This window comes from Vulpes vulpes, chromosome 11 (assembly GCF_048418805.1).
Source record: "Vulpes vulpes isolate BD-2025 chromosome 11, VulVul3, whole genome shotgun sequence".
Classification (NCBI taxonomy): domain Eukaryota; kingdom Metazoa; phylum Chordata; class Mammalia; order Carnivora; family Canidae; genus Vulpes; species Vulpes vulpes.
Window position 1 is genome coordinate 43,570,738 of NC_132790.1, and position 16,173 is coordinate 43,586,910.

The following is a 16,173-nucleotide window of genomic DNA, read 5'->3' on the forward strand; positions in this document are numbered from 1 at the left end:
GGGGGCAGAGGGAGAGGGAGAAGTGGGCTCCCCCAGAGCAGGGAGCCCAATGTTGGGGAGTCCACCCCAGGACTCTGGGATGATGACCTGAGCTGAAGGCAGCTGCTTAAGTGACTGAGTCACAAAAATCAATCTATACTTGATTTTTTAAAAATATTATTTATTTGAGAGAGGGTGAGAGGCAGAGGAAGAGAGAGAGCAAGTCTTAAGCAGACTCCTCCTGGTTGAGCCTCTGCGGGGCTCCATGCAGGGCTCCATCTCAAGACCCTGAGATCATCACCCAGAGATCAGGACTCTGAGATCACCACTTGGGCCCAAACCAGGAGTCTGACACTTAATCCAGGTGCCCCAACAATTTGTTTTTGATGTTTAATGAAAAAGTTCTAGGGGCCCCTGGGTGGCTCGGTGGTAGGGAGCATCTGCCTTTGGCTCAGGTCCTGATCGCCTGGCCCTGGGATCAAGTCCCGCATCAGGCTCCCAGAAGGGAGCCTTTCTCTCCCTCTGCCAGTGTCTCTGCCTTTCTCTGTGTCTCTCATGAATAAATAAAATCTCTCTCTCTCTTTTTTTTTTTTTTAAAGAAAAAGTTCTTTCCAGGAAATCCTAATGGCAAATCTGAGTTTATTTTCTGTATGCATAACTTCAAAAACACCAGACAGGTTGGCCCCAATCCCAGGAAATCCGTTTCTCCTCTGACATCTGGTAACAGTATGGCACTGGGCTGGGCCACCACCATGGCCAGCTGTGGTCTACTGAAATTCTCTCAAAGCTGCGTCCTCTGCATAGGTGGGTGGCAGCCCAGCTTTGTCCTGTTCGGACTTCGGTAAGGGCCTAGTAACATAAGTGAAGGCCTAGGGTGAGAAGCTCAAGTGCACGCTGGGGGGGGGGGGGGGGGGGGGCTGCCCAAGCGACGCTAGAAGTAGATGCTCCGTTACACCCGCAGGGGCAGGGAGGCCCTTCTCTTTCACACCCTGACCGTGGTCCTCCCGTCGTGGTGCAGGGTGTTGGACGGAGTCTCCGCGCGTGGGGTCCGCTCTTTCTTCCGCGCTTGCTCAAACGAATGGTCAGTCGGTGCGTTCGTCTCGCCGAGCGGGCGAGGCTCCCCCGTTTCTCTCTTTGCTTTCGGAGCCGTCCGCGCCCCACGGGAGGAAGCCGGGCGCCGCCGGGCAGGGGTGTTCAGAGGCCGGGCCAGGGAGGGAGGGCAGGTGTCCACTGCTCGGATGCCCGCCCTGCTGCGGAGCTGGGCAAGGGAGCGGTGTTGGGAGCCTCCGGCCCGGAGACCCGGGCTCACGGAGCGCACGGCGCCTGCGGGTCGCCCCGGGCGGGGCTCGGCGGGTCGCGAGGTCGCGGTCACCGCGGCGGGGCCGCCCCGCTCCCGGGTCCCTCGGGCAGGCCCGGGAGCCCGCAGCGGGGGCGGGGCGCGGCGGGGCGGGGTCCTGCCCGGCGGGGCGGGGCGGGGCGGGGTCCTGCCCGGCGGCCCGGCCCGCTCCCCTGGCCCGGCGGCGCGCCCCGCGGGACCCGGCGCGGAGGAGGGCCGGAGCGGCGGGCCGCGGGCCTCGGGGGCCGCCCCGTGGCGCTGCGGGGCGGGGGCGGGGGCGGGGGCGGGGGCGGGGGCTGCGGCGGGGGGCAACATGCGAGCCGGCGCCCCGGCTCCAGGGCTGCGGACGCGCGCGCCATGCGGGCGCCCGGGGGCCCGGCGGGCGGCGGGCGCTGGCGGCGGCGCCGGGGCGGGGGCGGGGGCGGCGGCGGGGGCCGCGGCCGGGGCCGGGGCCGGGGCTGGGGCCCGGGGTGCGGCGCCCCCGCGCTGGCCGCCGGCCTGCTGTGCACGGCCCTGGCCGCCTACTCGTGCTGGGGGCAGCTGCCGCCGCCGCCCTGGGCGCCGCCCGGCCCGCCGCGGCCCGTGGGGGTGCTGCTGTGGTGGGAGCCGTTCGCGGGGCGCGCGGGCGGCGCCAGGAGGCCCCCGGACTGCTGGCTGCGCTTCCGCATCCGCGGCTGCCGCCTGCTCGCCGACCGCGCGGCCTACGGGGAGGCGCAGGCCGTGCTCTTCCACCACCGCGACCTGGCGCGGGGCGCCCCGGACTGGCCGCCGCCCTGGCGCGGGGACCCGCGGCCGCCGGGCCAGCGCTGGGTGTGGATGAACTTCGAGTCGCCCTCGCACTCCCCGGGCCTGCGCGACCTGGCGGGGAACCTCTTCAACTGGACGCTCTCGTACCGCGCCGACTCGGACGTCTTCGTGCCCTACGGCCGCCTCTACCCGCGCGCCCGCCCCAGCGACCAGCCCGCGGGCCCGGCGCCGCCGCTCGCCCGGAAGCGCGGGCTGGTGGCCTGGGTGGTGAGCAACTGGGACGAGCGCCAGGCCCGGGTGCGCTACTACCGGCAGCTGAGCCGGCACCTGGCGGTGGACGTGTTCGGCCGCGCGGGGCCCGGGCGCCCGGTGCCCGCCAGCGGGCTGCTGCACACCGTGGCGCGCTACAAGTTCTACTTGGCCTTCGAGAACTCGCAGCACCGGGACTACATCACCGAGAAGCTCTGGCGCAACGCGCTGCTGGCCGGGGCCGTGCCGGTGGTGCTGGGCCCCGACCGCGCCAACTACGAGCGCTTCCTGCCCCGCGGCGCCTTCATCCACGTGGACGACTTCCCCAGCGCCGCCGCCCTGGCCGCGCACCTGCTCTTCCTCGACCGGAACCCCGCGGTCTACCGGCGCTACTTCCACTGGCGCAGGAGCTACGCGGTGCACATCACCTCCTTCTGGGACGAGCCCTGGTGCCGCGCCTGCCAGGCCGTGCAGGCCGCCGGGGACCGGCCCAAGAGCGTCCGCAACCTGGCTCGCTGGTTTGAGCGGTGAAGCCGCCCGGGCCGGTGGCACGGGGAGGGCAGATGGCCAGCGCCCGCAGCGCAGCTGCGCACCTCCATGATGCTGAACCAAGGCCGCACGCAGGCTTCCAGACACCCATGTGGCTCTGTGGGAAAACGGTGATCCGGCAAGCAGTCTCCTTCGGCACAAAAACTGGGTGGGCAGGATCCCTGGTTCTCAGGGTTTTTTGTTTTGCACGACTAGCGTTTGGGTGTCACCTGAAGAAGGGAGCCCTTCCTCACCGTGTGGCCAGCGCCGAGGGGAAGAAACACCCTCTCTACCACAGGCCTTTGACTCCGTTGCTCTGACTTTGCTCACTGGTCGCAGGCCCTGTTCGGGGCCTGTGCTGAATCCAGACCCATAGGCACTGCTCCTTGACTTTGGCTTCAGTGAGCCAATGAGCAGCAAGCCCCCCGGTTTTAGAAGGAGGCTTGTTGCGGAATCGCGAAAGGACTAGGGCCACAAGTGGGCCTTTCCGTCTGTGGGTCTGTTGGTCTGTTGGTTGAATTCTGCAAAGCCTCACCTAAGAAGGGAGAGGAGGGTGGTCCAAGAATCTGTTGGCTGTTCCAGAATAAGTACTTTTTGTTCCCCTGCCCTATGAATGCAAAGAAGATGCTAGATTGTCCTCGGAGAAGAGTTCAGATGAATATATATATAAGTGTACCTCACTTTTATACAAATGTGTTTTTGAAAAGCTGCTTTTAAATCAAATCCCAAATTCACTGCTTTAGGAGAGTTCAGGATTTACTGCAACCCTATGGAAAAATCCCTTTACAATGTGAATAATCCTCTCCTAACCTTTTTCCTCTGTGTCTATGTTTTTCTAGGGCCTAAATTTTTTAAAAAGCATAATTACAGATGTGAAAATAAAGCAGAAGCAACCTTCTCCCCTCTTTCCAGAAAACCAGCCTGTGTTTACAGAGAAGGAAGCCACAGTCTCACTTTCTGCAAAATTACTTGTTCTCTTTTTTACCGGACCCGAAATTGAAGCAGGAATGTCAGTCCTCCAGGGGTACTGGCATTATCTGTCAGCAGAACAATGAGAGATTATACCGCATTATGGAATCATGGAAGAGGAAGAAAGTTTCATGGTGTCTGTTAATGCCAGTTTTTGTTTTGGTCAGTTTTTGGTTAACTGTTTAGTTGTTAGGGAATGGAACCAAATTAGTGCCTGTGGTGAGCTTGGGCTTTCTTTAAAATATAAATCTGCAAGGTTCCTTGGGGCCAACAGGTTCCATTCCTGATCTGCCTGGTAACACAGTATAACCTCACATTTCTAGTGACCTTGAGACTGTATCATGGGACCAATTTTGAAAATATGGGCATTAACTCAAAAAGTTGTTGAATGAACAGTATATTCAGTGGGTGTCACAGTGTGCCTACTCCGTGCCAAACTGCACTTTGGATGCCAGGAAAGACGCAAAAATGTGTAAGGCAAGGAAGGTCCTTTCCTTTAAAGGCTCTTCGAATCTGCCATTGCCAACAAATAAAGAATTAACTTTGATAAAATCAATTGGCAGAACTATTTGTTTCAAGTGACATTCTGTAATGTAGTACAGGCTGTAGGTCAATTATTAGAAAGCCAGTTGATTTACAGCCTCAAACAATGGTTTCTTTTTTCTCCTCCATTTATTATAATAAGGACCCTCAGTGGCTGATTATTCTGGGTGTGGTCCAAGATTAATTAGGTTCATATAAACTTCTGCTATAAACTGTAATTGTGCATTTGATTAGGACAGTTAGCTGAATCATAAAGTAAGTTTTGTCTCTTTGCATTTGTTGCAGACTCACTTAAAGAGCTCACTGGAATCCAGGTGCTGCAATTCTTCCTTTTCCTTAAAAGGAAAAATTAGAGCCCACGGATAAAACTTCGTTATTAAAATATTATAGCATGGGTGGAATTACAAAGTATCAGCCAGCCAATAAAGAATAAGGAAAAATTTTATTTTTTAAAAAGATTTTATTTATTTGAAAGAGAGAAAGAGTGTGCACAAGCAGGGGGAGGGTCAGAGGGAGAGGGAGAAGGAGACTCTTATGACCTGAGCTGAAGCCAGATGCTTGACTGACTGGGCCACCTAGGTGCCCTGAAAAATTCTCTTCTTAAAATGAGTATTTATGAGGTGTTGGCCAATGATCTTGGTGTTATTGAGAATCTACATGGGGCAGTGGGAGAGTGGATTTTAGAGGTAATCTGGCTTAGATTTGAATTCCAGCTATGTGACCCCTGCAAATTAGTAATGACCTTAAGCCTTGGATTTCTTACCTGTAAAAAGGAGGAGGAAAATGCTTCACAGCTCTTTGTGAGCATTTGGGGAAGTAAAATAAAGGTGCTTAACACAGCAGTCAATTGGTGAAAGAGAAATTTTTTCCTTTTTTTTACAGTGATTTCAGGTGCCTCCATATCCATTTATATGTCTAACATTAAATCTCAACATATGGATATATCTAAATATATATCTATATATATTTATATATATATTTATATATAAATATAGGATATATCTAAAATAAAAAGGGGCCTCATGTTGTGTATTTCAGATGTATCACTAAAGCTTAACTGTATTATATCAAAAATTGCCATTGCTATTTACAATTGAGCTTGAATTTGCAGAGTAAGAGGAAACACCTATGCTTTCTTTGAAAAAAAATTAAGTTATATAGTTACATGAGTATTTTACTGATGCTTTTCTTAGTGGTGAGTCTATTTAAAGCTAACCACATTTATTAAATATTTAGCATAAGGAGAGTATACTTGCATTTTTATTTATGTGCAAACTTAGGGTATGGAACAATTTTTTTTAGAAATCTGATCTCATCAAAGAGTAAGAGAAATACGGCAGTTGCTCATTTTATGTTATTTTCTATATCATTTTAAGTTGGGTGGGTTAAAATTCATGTCCATTAATATAAAAATTATATTTATACGCATAAAAATGCATATAAATACAACATGTATATTCAGAAATGTCTTTTCTGTGATTGTCATGCCCTCCCTTTATGAGGCATGGACTTTTCTTTCCAATTCATTACAAATTTAATATTTTGGGCACTTGATGACTCCAATGACATGAGTGCTCCCAAAATGATGCTTGGGATCAGGAAGGCAGTCTGACTTGCTATCAGTATTCACACTCTTTCCAGTTTCTAAGTCCTCCCCTGGTGGTCGGTGAGGAGGCGGCTTCACGGAAAGAGTTCGCAGCGTGGAGTCAGAACCTGGGCATGTGGTTCTGCCGCCTTCTGCCCCCCGGTCCTGAGTAGGCAAGTCACTTAGCTCTCCGAGCTCTAGCTTCCTCCCTTAAAATGCACGAATGCCTCTGCAAAATGAGGATTAAATGTGACTGTGTGTACCAAAGTGCTTTGTATACTGTGAAGTGCCATACAGTTACATATACTCTAAATTTTTAAAGTTCTAGAGCAGGATGAGCAGACTTTCTCTGCAAAGGGCCAGAGTAAATATCTCAGGCTTTGCAGGCCATACAGTCTCTGCTGCCACTAAACTACTGATGTAGCTCAAAGGCAGCCATTGACAGTGTTTAAACAGATCAGGTGCCTGGATTTAGCCGCCGTTTGTCAACTCTGTGCTAGGCTTTCAGACATAAAAGGAACTTGACAAGCCACCTGATGATACTGTATTTCTTAGAAGGGATTTAAGAATGGGAATTAAAGAATTCTGGAGGCAGATATTCCTGGGTTCCTAGATCAGCTTTGCAACGTTCCCTGATTGTCTTGTCTTGGATACATCAGCTAAGCCTTCTGGGTTTTGATATCCTCATCTCTAACTGAAGGTAATCATCTATAGTTTATGGAACTGTTGGGAGAATTAGATAAGACACTTAAAGTACTCAGTACAGTGTCTGGCACATAGGAAGTACCTGGAAGATGTTAACTGTGATTATGACCTGTCCATTCTACATAGGAAGGAGTCCAGACCTGCCTGATGTTACAGTAGTAGCGGCAGAACTTGCCCTACTTGTCGCAAGTCACAACACCTTTGAGCCTCTGTCACTTGAACTACAAAATGAGAAGATTGGACAGAGTCTTTTCTTGGGACCTTCTGGTTTCACTTGCCATCATTCTGCCAAGTGACACCCCAGGTCTTAAGAACGAATTCATCTCCCCATGTGCCTTCTTTACAGTCTGAAAATGACTTCCTACCCAGCAGCAGTAAACTGGCAGAAAATCAGGCAGCAGAGAGGGAGACTCTGACTTAGTGTCAAAATATATATGTGGACACATGTGCACATGTATATATTAAAGTGTCACATGCCAGGGAACCTGGGTGGCTCAGTAGGTTAAGCGTCTGTCTTCAGCTCGGGTCGTGATCCCGGGTCCTGGGATGGAGCCCCACATCAGTCTCCCTGCCTGGTGGGTTGCCTGCTTCTCCCTCTGCCACTCCCCTCTGCTTGTGCTCTCTCTTTCAAATAAATAATAAAATATTTTTTTAAAAAGTGTCACATGCCTTAGATATGAGGGAAGGGAGCCAAGATTTTGGTAATTTGGTGAATAATTGCATTGAACACATTTCAAGTCATTTTTGGATGTATCTCAGGGACTTTTATGCTACACATTCTTATAAAAAATCAAGTGTTTATGTATGCATGTTCAGATTATTTTGATGAGATGATTAAAGTACTAAGATGGAAAGCAACTCCTTGCTTATAATGTGTATCCTCCAGACACTAATGTGTGTGACTATGACACATGGGATGTTTCTTGGTTGAGGGATTTCTATAAGTTCATCTGTCCTAGATTGGTGACTAAAATATGATGGTTTGTCTCTTCTGAGTTGCACCAGGTCTCATTCAGCTCGTCCTTTTATCTTTCTTGCCTGGCTTCTTCACTTTAGCCCGGTGACTTGTTTCCAAGGACACAAGTAGTGTTTTCCTTTCTCTCATCCCAATTGATTTAACTAAGTGCTCTAACACACTCCATGTACTGTCCTGATCTCCTGTTTAGTAAACTAAATAATGCCATTTTAAAAGAGTTGGAATAAAGATTGGGAACACAGTGGCAGGCAAAGGCATCCTTCTTGTTAATAGCTGACGCTCAAATTATTGTAAAGGGAAAAATATTGAATATATTCTCTGCATTCCTTTTACACACACGCACTCACACCCACACCCACACCCACGGATGTGTTCCTCTCAGGGCAGATTGTGAAAACCAACAGTGGCCAGCTGAGAGAAGGAACAGGAGTGACAAGAAAGAGGATTCAGTAGTGAGTACTCAATTGCGAATAATGAATGAGTGGAAAGGAGTATGCACCATAAGGTAGGACAGCTGGTGAGCATCCTTGGGGAGTGGAGAGAGAAAAGGAAAAAGCAAAGACGTTGGGGCAAACTAATAAGCAGTGTTTGAAGAGAAATGAGAAGAGCAGTTAGAAAAGGAGGGGGGAGATAAGAGCTGATTGACATGGAAAGAGACCGGACCAAGGAGGAACAGATGCACCGAAAATGAGGGAAGAAAGTAAACCCACCATTTGGTGCACTGCTGAAAAGAAAGCTTTGTTCCAGCTTGAAACACGGCATCTGTTGGCACACGGAAAGGGAAATCAAGAAGTCTGAACTCACTGACAGGGAAAGCCAGGACTTCAACAAGGAGTACACTAACATTTCAGCAGATACGTAAAACTGCCCCCTGATTCATGATGAGAGATGCTTGAACTCTTGTAAATGCTTCTTGGAAAACCTCACATGCATTGCAGGTTTTTTGTTTGTTTTCGTTTTAATTCCCAGTTGGTATATTTCAAGCGTACTCAGTATCTATTTGTAGAGAAATTTATTATTTTTTAATGTAGCCATAATCACCAAATGACTCCTTTGAAGAAGAGTCAGAAGAACATAAGAGACTCAGTACATGGGATCAACTTACTAGTTTCATGGAGAATCTTATGATTAAACAATTTAAGTTATAAAGGACTGAATTTTTGAGATCCTCTAGTTCATGTCTTTTTAAAAGATTTAGTTATTTTAGATAGTGGATGTGCAAGTGGAGGGAGGGGCAGAGAGAGAGAGAGAGAATCCTTAAGCAGAATACTCTCCCCCATGTGGGGCTTGATCCCCAGACCTCAAGATCATCACCTGAACCAAAATCAAGAGTTGGACACTTAATCGATTGAGGCACCTTGGTGCCACATTAACGAGCATGTCTTGTGAGATCACAAACTAAGTCTTTTTGATGTTCTTTTCAAAAAGTACAAGGAGTATAGTCTCTGGTGTCAACACTTGCCTTGCCTACCTGATAGTTTTCACTAATACTATAGTTAAAAATAAATGTCATTAGTAAGTATTACCTTGAAAATGACTAATCTCTATAGGGATTTTGCTATCCTAGCAACTGGAAACACCTGTTCTTTCCTTATGATTTTTCTTGTTCTCCTAGGTTAGGTAGACATTTCAGAAATCTCTTTTACACTACCTGAAACTTACTCTGAGATACAATTAAGCACAATTATCTTAGCAGTCAAGCCTTTAGATAAAAATGGGTCTTATTTAGTGATTTATCAAGGCTCCTTCTTTTGGAGGCACAAATTTGTGACTTTTAAAAAAGAATTGTTTGCCAGAGTTCACTAACATTTATTATTTATTAGACTCCTACAGAATACAGGGTGCTTTCTCTATATTTTCCCCCCTTTACATTGAAGGCATTGTGATAGGCAGCCTCTAAGATCACACGCATTGGTCCTTGTCCCCTGGTATCCATGCCCTTTGTAACTATCTCCCTCTAAGTGTGGTCTGGATTTAGGGACTTGATTCTTTTTTTTTTTTTTTTTTTAAGATTTTATCTATTCATTTATTTGAGAGAAAGAGCACCCATGTGCATATGCCGGAGCAGAGGGAGAGACAGAGAGGGACAAGCAGACTCCCCAAGGGAGTGGGGTGAACCCAGGATCCTGAGATCATGACCTGAGCCAAAATCAAGAGTTGCATGTCCAAAGGACTGAGTCACCCAGGCATCCCTTTTGGGACTCATTTCTAATGAATTGAATATGGCAGAAGAGCAAAGTTGAAACTTTGAGATTGGGTTGTTAAAAGTTTGGTTTTCTGTTTTGGGAGTCCTTTCTTCCTTTCTAGCTTGCTAACTCTGAGAGAAACCAACTGACATGATGTGAGCTGCCTTGTGGCAAGAGACTGAGGAAGACCTTCTGGGCTACTCAGGTGAGTTGCCCCATCCATCAGCTCGAGAGGAACTGAGTCCTGCCAACCAGATGAGTGAGCTTGGAAGCAATTCTCCCCAAATTGAGGCTTCAGATGAGTGCCTAGGCCTGGCTAACATCTTAATGGCAACATTGGGAGAGTCGAGAAATCAGAAGCCCACAGGTGCATCATGCCTGCATTCCTGACCCACAGCATTTGTGAGATGACATGTGCTATTTTAGGGTTTGGAGGTATTCATTGTGCAACAATAGATAACAAATACAGTCATTATCCCTATTTTAGAGATAAGTAAACTGAGAATCAAACAGGTAAATCATGTACAATTATGCATATAATACCCAAGCAGGATTCTAAGACCTGTCCATTTGGTTCCAAATATTTCTTTTCTTATAGTGTTCTGCTTTTCACTAAGTCTAAGTCTTGCAATAACTGTCATGCATGTTCCTCTGTCCTAGTTTACATGAGTTATATCAGCTACTGATACGGGCAATCTTCTCAACTACTCTCAATTTGGATTTGCGCATTTGTAAGATATGGGAGCATATACTTAGCACTGGCTTACCAGGAAGCTTGCTGGGACTTTCCAGTCTGGACATTTGGAAAAAAAGTAGGAGCCAGAACGGGGAAGGTGTTACCCAAAGTTGGCCAACTCATTCACTAGAGGCAATTTCTTTGAATGGTTGCCAGCAACTCTTAACATGATATCTACAAGAGCCTGGAGACCTTGTGGTGAGGGCTGATGTCAAACTAACAGCAGTCATGGTCTTCTGGAGTAAGTACAAGTGTCTCCAAGTAGACAAGGCTAGGGCCAGATGGGTAGCAGCAACCTTGCTGTTTCAGATGGTCAGTCCATGTGGCTTAAAGCAAGATCACAGTCCTATGCTAGGAGGGCAAGAAATGAGGTCCAGTCCCTAGGGGGATGAAGTAGGTTGGTAAAAGCTAGAGAAGATCCCAGGTCTTTTGAGCGGGGCTTGAGTGGTAGATGCTGAAAACACAAGGCCATTCCTTCTGGTGCCAGGTTCCTTATCGTCATGCTAGTTTTTTAGTTCTCTGCATTCTCAGTGATGGAATGACAGCAGATACTGGCCACATGAAGAAATAGTGATGGCTCTTGAGCAATGTGTAGCTGAATATAGCATTGATTTCAGCTCCTGACTTAACTGTAGCCATGGCATTGGATTTTCTCAGATACCCCGATTTGCAATATTTTGTCATATATTCATAGTTATCTCCATTAAAAAAATTGGATTTTAAAACTGTACCATAGCTTTGAAAGACAGCTTCCTTGCTCACAGATTGGTGATTGTAGGTTTATGTCATCTGCAATAGATTCCCCAGTTCAAGCTGGACAAAATCCTTTTGGCTGTGAGTGAGTAGAAAGAAGGGTGTACGTACTGGGGGGCTGGGGAGATGCTGCTGAGCTGCCCACTGGGGGCTTTGATTATTCCTTTGCTTTTAGAGAACCAGAAGTTTAGGGATTGGGGGTTTACTGTATTCAGGAGACGCTTTCTTGGATTGAATCTGAAAATCTTGAATGACACTTAAAAAAAGAAAAGAAAAGCTTTGCAAAGGGACTTGATAGCAACCTACAGAATTTTGATCTCCCAATATCCCTGATGAACACAGATGCAAAAATTCTCACCAAGATACTAGCCAATAGGATCCAAGTACATTAAGAAGATTATTCACCATGACCAAATCGGATTTATCCCTGTGATGCAAGGCTGTTTCAACACTTGTAAAGCAATCAATGTGATAGATCATATCAACAAGAGAAAAAACAAGAACCATATGATCCTCTTAATAGATACAGAGAAAGCATTTGACAAAATACAGCATCCATTCCTTTTTTAAAAATTATTTTATTTTATTTTTTTTACAGCATCCATTCTTGATCAAAACTCTTCAGAGTGTAGAGATACATTCCTCAGCATCTTAAACGCCATATACAAAAAGCCCACAACAAACATCATTCTCAATGGGGAAACACTGGGAGCCTTTCCCTTAAGATCAGGAACATGACAGGGATGTCCACTCTCACCACTGCTATTCAACATAGTACTAGAAGTCCTAGCCTCAGCAATCAGGCAACAAAAAGAAATAAAAGGCATTCAAATAGGCAAAGAAGAAGTCAAACTCTCCCTCTTTGCAGATGGCATGATACATGATACTGTACGTAGAAAACCCAAAAGACTCTACCCCAAGATTGCTAGAACTCATACCGCAATTCGGCAGTGTGGCAGGATACAAAATCAATGACCAGAAATCCGTGGCATTTCTATACACTAACAATGAGACTGAAGAAAGAGAAATTAAGGAGTTAATCCCATTTACAGTTGCACCCAAAAGCATAAGATACCTAAGAATAAACCTAACCAAAGAGGTAAAAAGGATCTATACCCTAAAAACTACAGAGCACTTCTGAAAGAAATTGAGGAAGACACAAAAAGATGGAAAAATATTCCATGCTTATGGATTGGAAGAATTAATGTTGTGAAAATGTCAATGCTACCCAGGGCAATTTACACGTTTAAAGCAATCCCTATCAAAATACCATGGACTTTCTTCAGAGAGTTGGAACAAATCATCTTAAGATTTGTGTGGAATCAGAAAAGACCCTGAATAGCCAGGGGAATATTAAAAAAAGAAAACCAGAGCTGGGGGCATCACAATGCCAGATTTCAGGTTGTACTACAAAGCTGTGGTCATCAAGACAGTGTGGTACTGGCACAAAAACAGACACATAGATCAATGGAACAGAATAGAGAATCCAGAAATGGTCCCTCAACTCTATGGTCAACTAATATTTGACAAAGCAGGAAAGAGTATCCACTGGAAAAAGGACAGTCTCTTCAATCAATGGTGCTGGCAAAATTGGGTAGCCACGTGCGGACAGTCTCTTCAATCAATGGTGCTGGCAAAATTGGGTAGCCACGTGCAGAAGAATGAAACTAGACCATTCTCTTATACCATACACAAAGATAAACTCAAAATGGATGAAAGAGCTAAATGTGAGACAAAAATCCATCCAAATCCTAGAGGAGAACACAAGCAACACCCTTTTTGAACTTGGCCACAGCAACTTCTTGCAACTTCTTCACATCTATGAAGGCAAGGGAAACAAAAGAAAAAATGAATTATTGGAACTAAATCAAGATAAAAAGCTTCTGCACAGCAAAAGAAACAGTCAACAAAACTAAAAGACAACCTACAGAATGGCTTTTCATACCATATTACATGCATATATTATCATTACCATTTTTTTTTTTTTTAATTTATGATAGTCACAGAGAGAGAGAGAGAGAGGCAGAGACACAGGCGGAGGGAGAAGCAGGCTCCATGCACCGGGAGCGTGATATGGGATTCGATCCCGGGTCTCCAGGATCGCACCCTGGGCCAAAGGCAGGCGCCAAACCGCTGCGCCACCCAGGGATCCCATCATTACCATTTCTATTACTTGAATTGTATATTGTGCCAACTTACTAAGTTTAAGAGTATCTGGAAGAAAGCATTGTTATGCCAAAAGTACATTTTAAAAATACATTTTAATTTTTAGATTTTTTTCCTCATACATAATTATTTAATTTATTCATTTTGCTTCATTCAACTAAGCCTAGCTCCCTGTCCCCAGTAACTATCTAAGTAGAGCATAGTGTCCTCTTCTGCCCGTTCCTGCCACGTCTCCTTTTCCTCAATGCAGAGAGGAAGAATCACAGAGTCTAGTTATTTGATGTTATTTTTTAGACTAAATGTGGGCCTATAGAATAATGATCAAATTGGAACAGTATGTAAGAACTGTCTGATTTGCCGTTCATCTTTATACTGTCTAAGCCATGAGACTAGTATTTCCTACATGGTGCCGCCATATAGATGATTCACAGTCAAGCAATGTTAAAATATGTGAGTCCTCTCCAACCTGGTACATACTATTTTCTGTAGCTATTATAACCTAACTTAATTTGTATGTATTTCATATCTGAAAGGAGGAAGTTGTGGTAGGATAACCAGAAATACAAAACCAGTCAATCAGATTATTAATAAACAAGAAATACAGAAACATATGTAACCAGTTGTCATTCATCCATCTACCTCTATCCAACAATCCAGTCACCCATTCATTTATTCAACATATATTTTCACATAATAGGTATCATGCTACACTCTAAAAACAAAGGTGAAAAAACTGGTCCCTGTCCTCAAGGAGATGATAGTTTAGAAGCAGACAAATGAAGATTTTCCAGTGGTTTGGTTAGAGCCAGGGCACAGGAATGTATGAAGCGTAATGGAAACACAGATGAGGGCTGTCTACCTCAGCCTGGGTGGCCAGAGTGAGCAGAGATCAGGGAAGATGTCCCTTGATTTAGAGAAGTTTGAGTGAATTGTTAAGTATGACAAGGAGTTACCAGTACACTTTCTAAGTGAACAGAAGAGGTATGCATTCAGGAGGAACTAGCATAGGCAAAAGCCCACAAGTATGAGAGAATATGATTAGTTAGAGGAACTTTACGTAATTCTGGACAAGAAGACAAGGCAAGGGTGTGCTGGGGTAGGAGTGACGTGAAGGGGACAAGAGATCATTCTAGAGAGCAAATCAGGATCTAATTGTGAAAAGCCTTGTAAATGAAATGAAGAATTTTGGATCGTTTCCAGAAAATGAGGGGAACTGTCAAAGGCTTCAGTTTGGTTTGCCCAGAACAACTGCCAAGAAGACATGGCCTTTGCAGCTACTTCTTCATTTTACAGATTTGTGAGCAGATAGCAGTCTAAGCATTCAGCTCCCCCATGTTTATTTGCATGTCTGAAGCCTAATGAAATGTTAGTTCAAGTAATTCATTCCAGCGATTCTGATGGTGTGAAGATGCCCCTCCAGGATCCAGGAACCAAGTCATGTGGTCAAGTTCTATTATTCCCCAGACTTTCCTCATACATCCTTGGACAGTTTCTCCCACCATCACTTGGTCTTGACAACCACTGATCTGTTCCCTTTTGCTATACTTTGCTTTTTCTAAAATGTCATGAATAAAACTGAGCACTATATAGTCTTTTAATCTGCCTTTTTAAAAAAGATTTTATTTATTTATTCATGAGAGACACACAGAGAGGGGCAGAGATATAGGCAGAGGGAGAAGCAGGCTCCCTTCGGGGAGCTGGGTGGGGGACTCGATCCCCGGACTCCAGGATCACGCCCTGGGCCAAAGGCAGGTGCTAAACCGCTGAGCCATCCAGGGATCCCAGCCTGCACTATTTTCTGAGTTGCACTTTTAAATGAGCTTCTGTTTATTGTGTTCCATACATAACTCAACAAAGAATCCTTAGTAATGCAGAGGCAGCTTTAAAAATTTAAACAAAGAACCCATTTGCTTCTTTCTTTTTATACTTTTCCATATTATACTTATTCTTTCCTCCGGTCTTAACAGATAAATTCCCCTTGAAAAAAAAGGAATGAATGTCTTTACTGATTACATCTGCCTTTTTCTATTTGAAAGCAACTTGCTAGCAGTCATCTAGAATGACTAATAAAGTGCTAAGCTTTTTTCCATTATTTCATAATAAAATCATTGAAAATATTGCAGCAATTGTGGAAATTAGTCATACTCTAGTCCTTCTTTGAAAGTTTACCAAGGTCCTTAATGCCTAGTAATTCTGTAAGCATGTAGCATATACCATAAACCACAAACCACAATTATTTAGACATCAGCTTGGTAACCCTGCCATTCCGCTTGGAATTCCATTTGGATTCTTTTGGAATTATGGACATAATATCTTGCTTTATTTACTAAGTGTACTAGCCCCAGACTAGACTCTAAGCAGTGAGCAAATTGAACTAAGTAAGGAAGTGACAAGTTTCTGTGTATCAAAATACTTGGGAGTAAATGATTTTTCTTACTTTAGTAATCTGCTTTCAGGATTGCCAAAATTGCTGAGTCATTTGGGAAACATGATTAAAGAGTTGGAATACAAGTTCTTTATTAAAAAAAAAAAAGAAGAAGAAGAAGCAATGGAACAATATTTACCAGAGAAGAAAAAGCTATGGGGAGTTTTTTCATGGTCTTCAATCATCCAACAAATAATTTTGTCAGGCACTGGGACCAGATTAGTTGCTGGGGATAAAGTATCAAGCATACAAAGTTCAAGTTCTTCTGGTGGAACCCTGGAGGGAACAGA

At 45.5% G+C, this 16,173-nt stretch overlaps 2 protein-coding genes across 3 annotated transcripts in view; both read left to right on the forward strand.

The window, feature by feature from the left end:
- The first annotated feature begins 940 nt into the window (after window positions 1–940).
- PIWIL4 (piwi like RNA-mediated gene silencing 4) overlaps window positions 941–16,173 on the forward strand; it is a 69,659-nt gene continuing 54,426 nt past the window's right edge. The window contains exon 1 of one of the 2 annotated variants that reach the window (XM_072726204.1): window positions 941–1,068. The gene's annotated coding sequence lies outside the window, so the exon portion shown is untranslated. The remainder of the gene's footprint in view (window positions 1,069–16,173) is intronic. The other variant, XM_072726200.1, reaches the window with a different exon arrangement.
- FUT4 (fucosyltransferase 4) lies at window positions 1,658–7,499 on the forward strand. The gene has a single exon (XM_025993324.2). The coding sequence runs from the start codon at window positions 1,673–1,675 to the stop codon at window positions 2,840–2,842; it is 1,170 nt and encodes a 389-aa protein (XP_025849109.2). The 5' UTR covers window positions 1,658–1,672; the 3' UTR covers window positions 2,843–7,499.

Bases quoted from the DNA above. Each gene is read 5' to 3' on its own strand.
- FUT4 (XM_025993324.2), top strand. From the start codon at position 1,673: ATGCGGGCGCCCGGGGGCCCGGCGGGCGGCGGGCGCTGGCGGCGGCGC.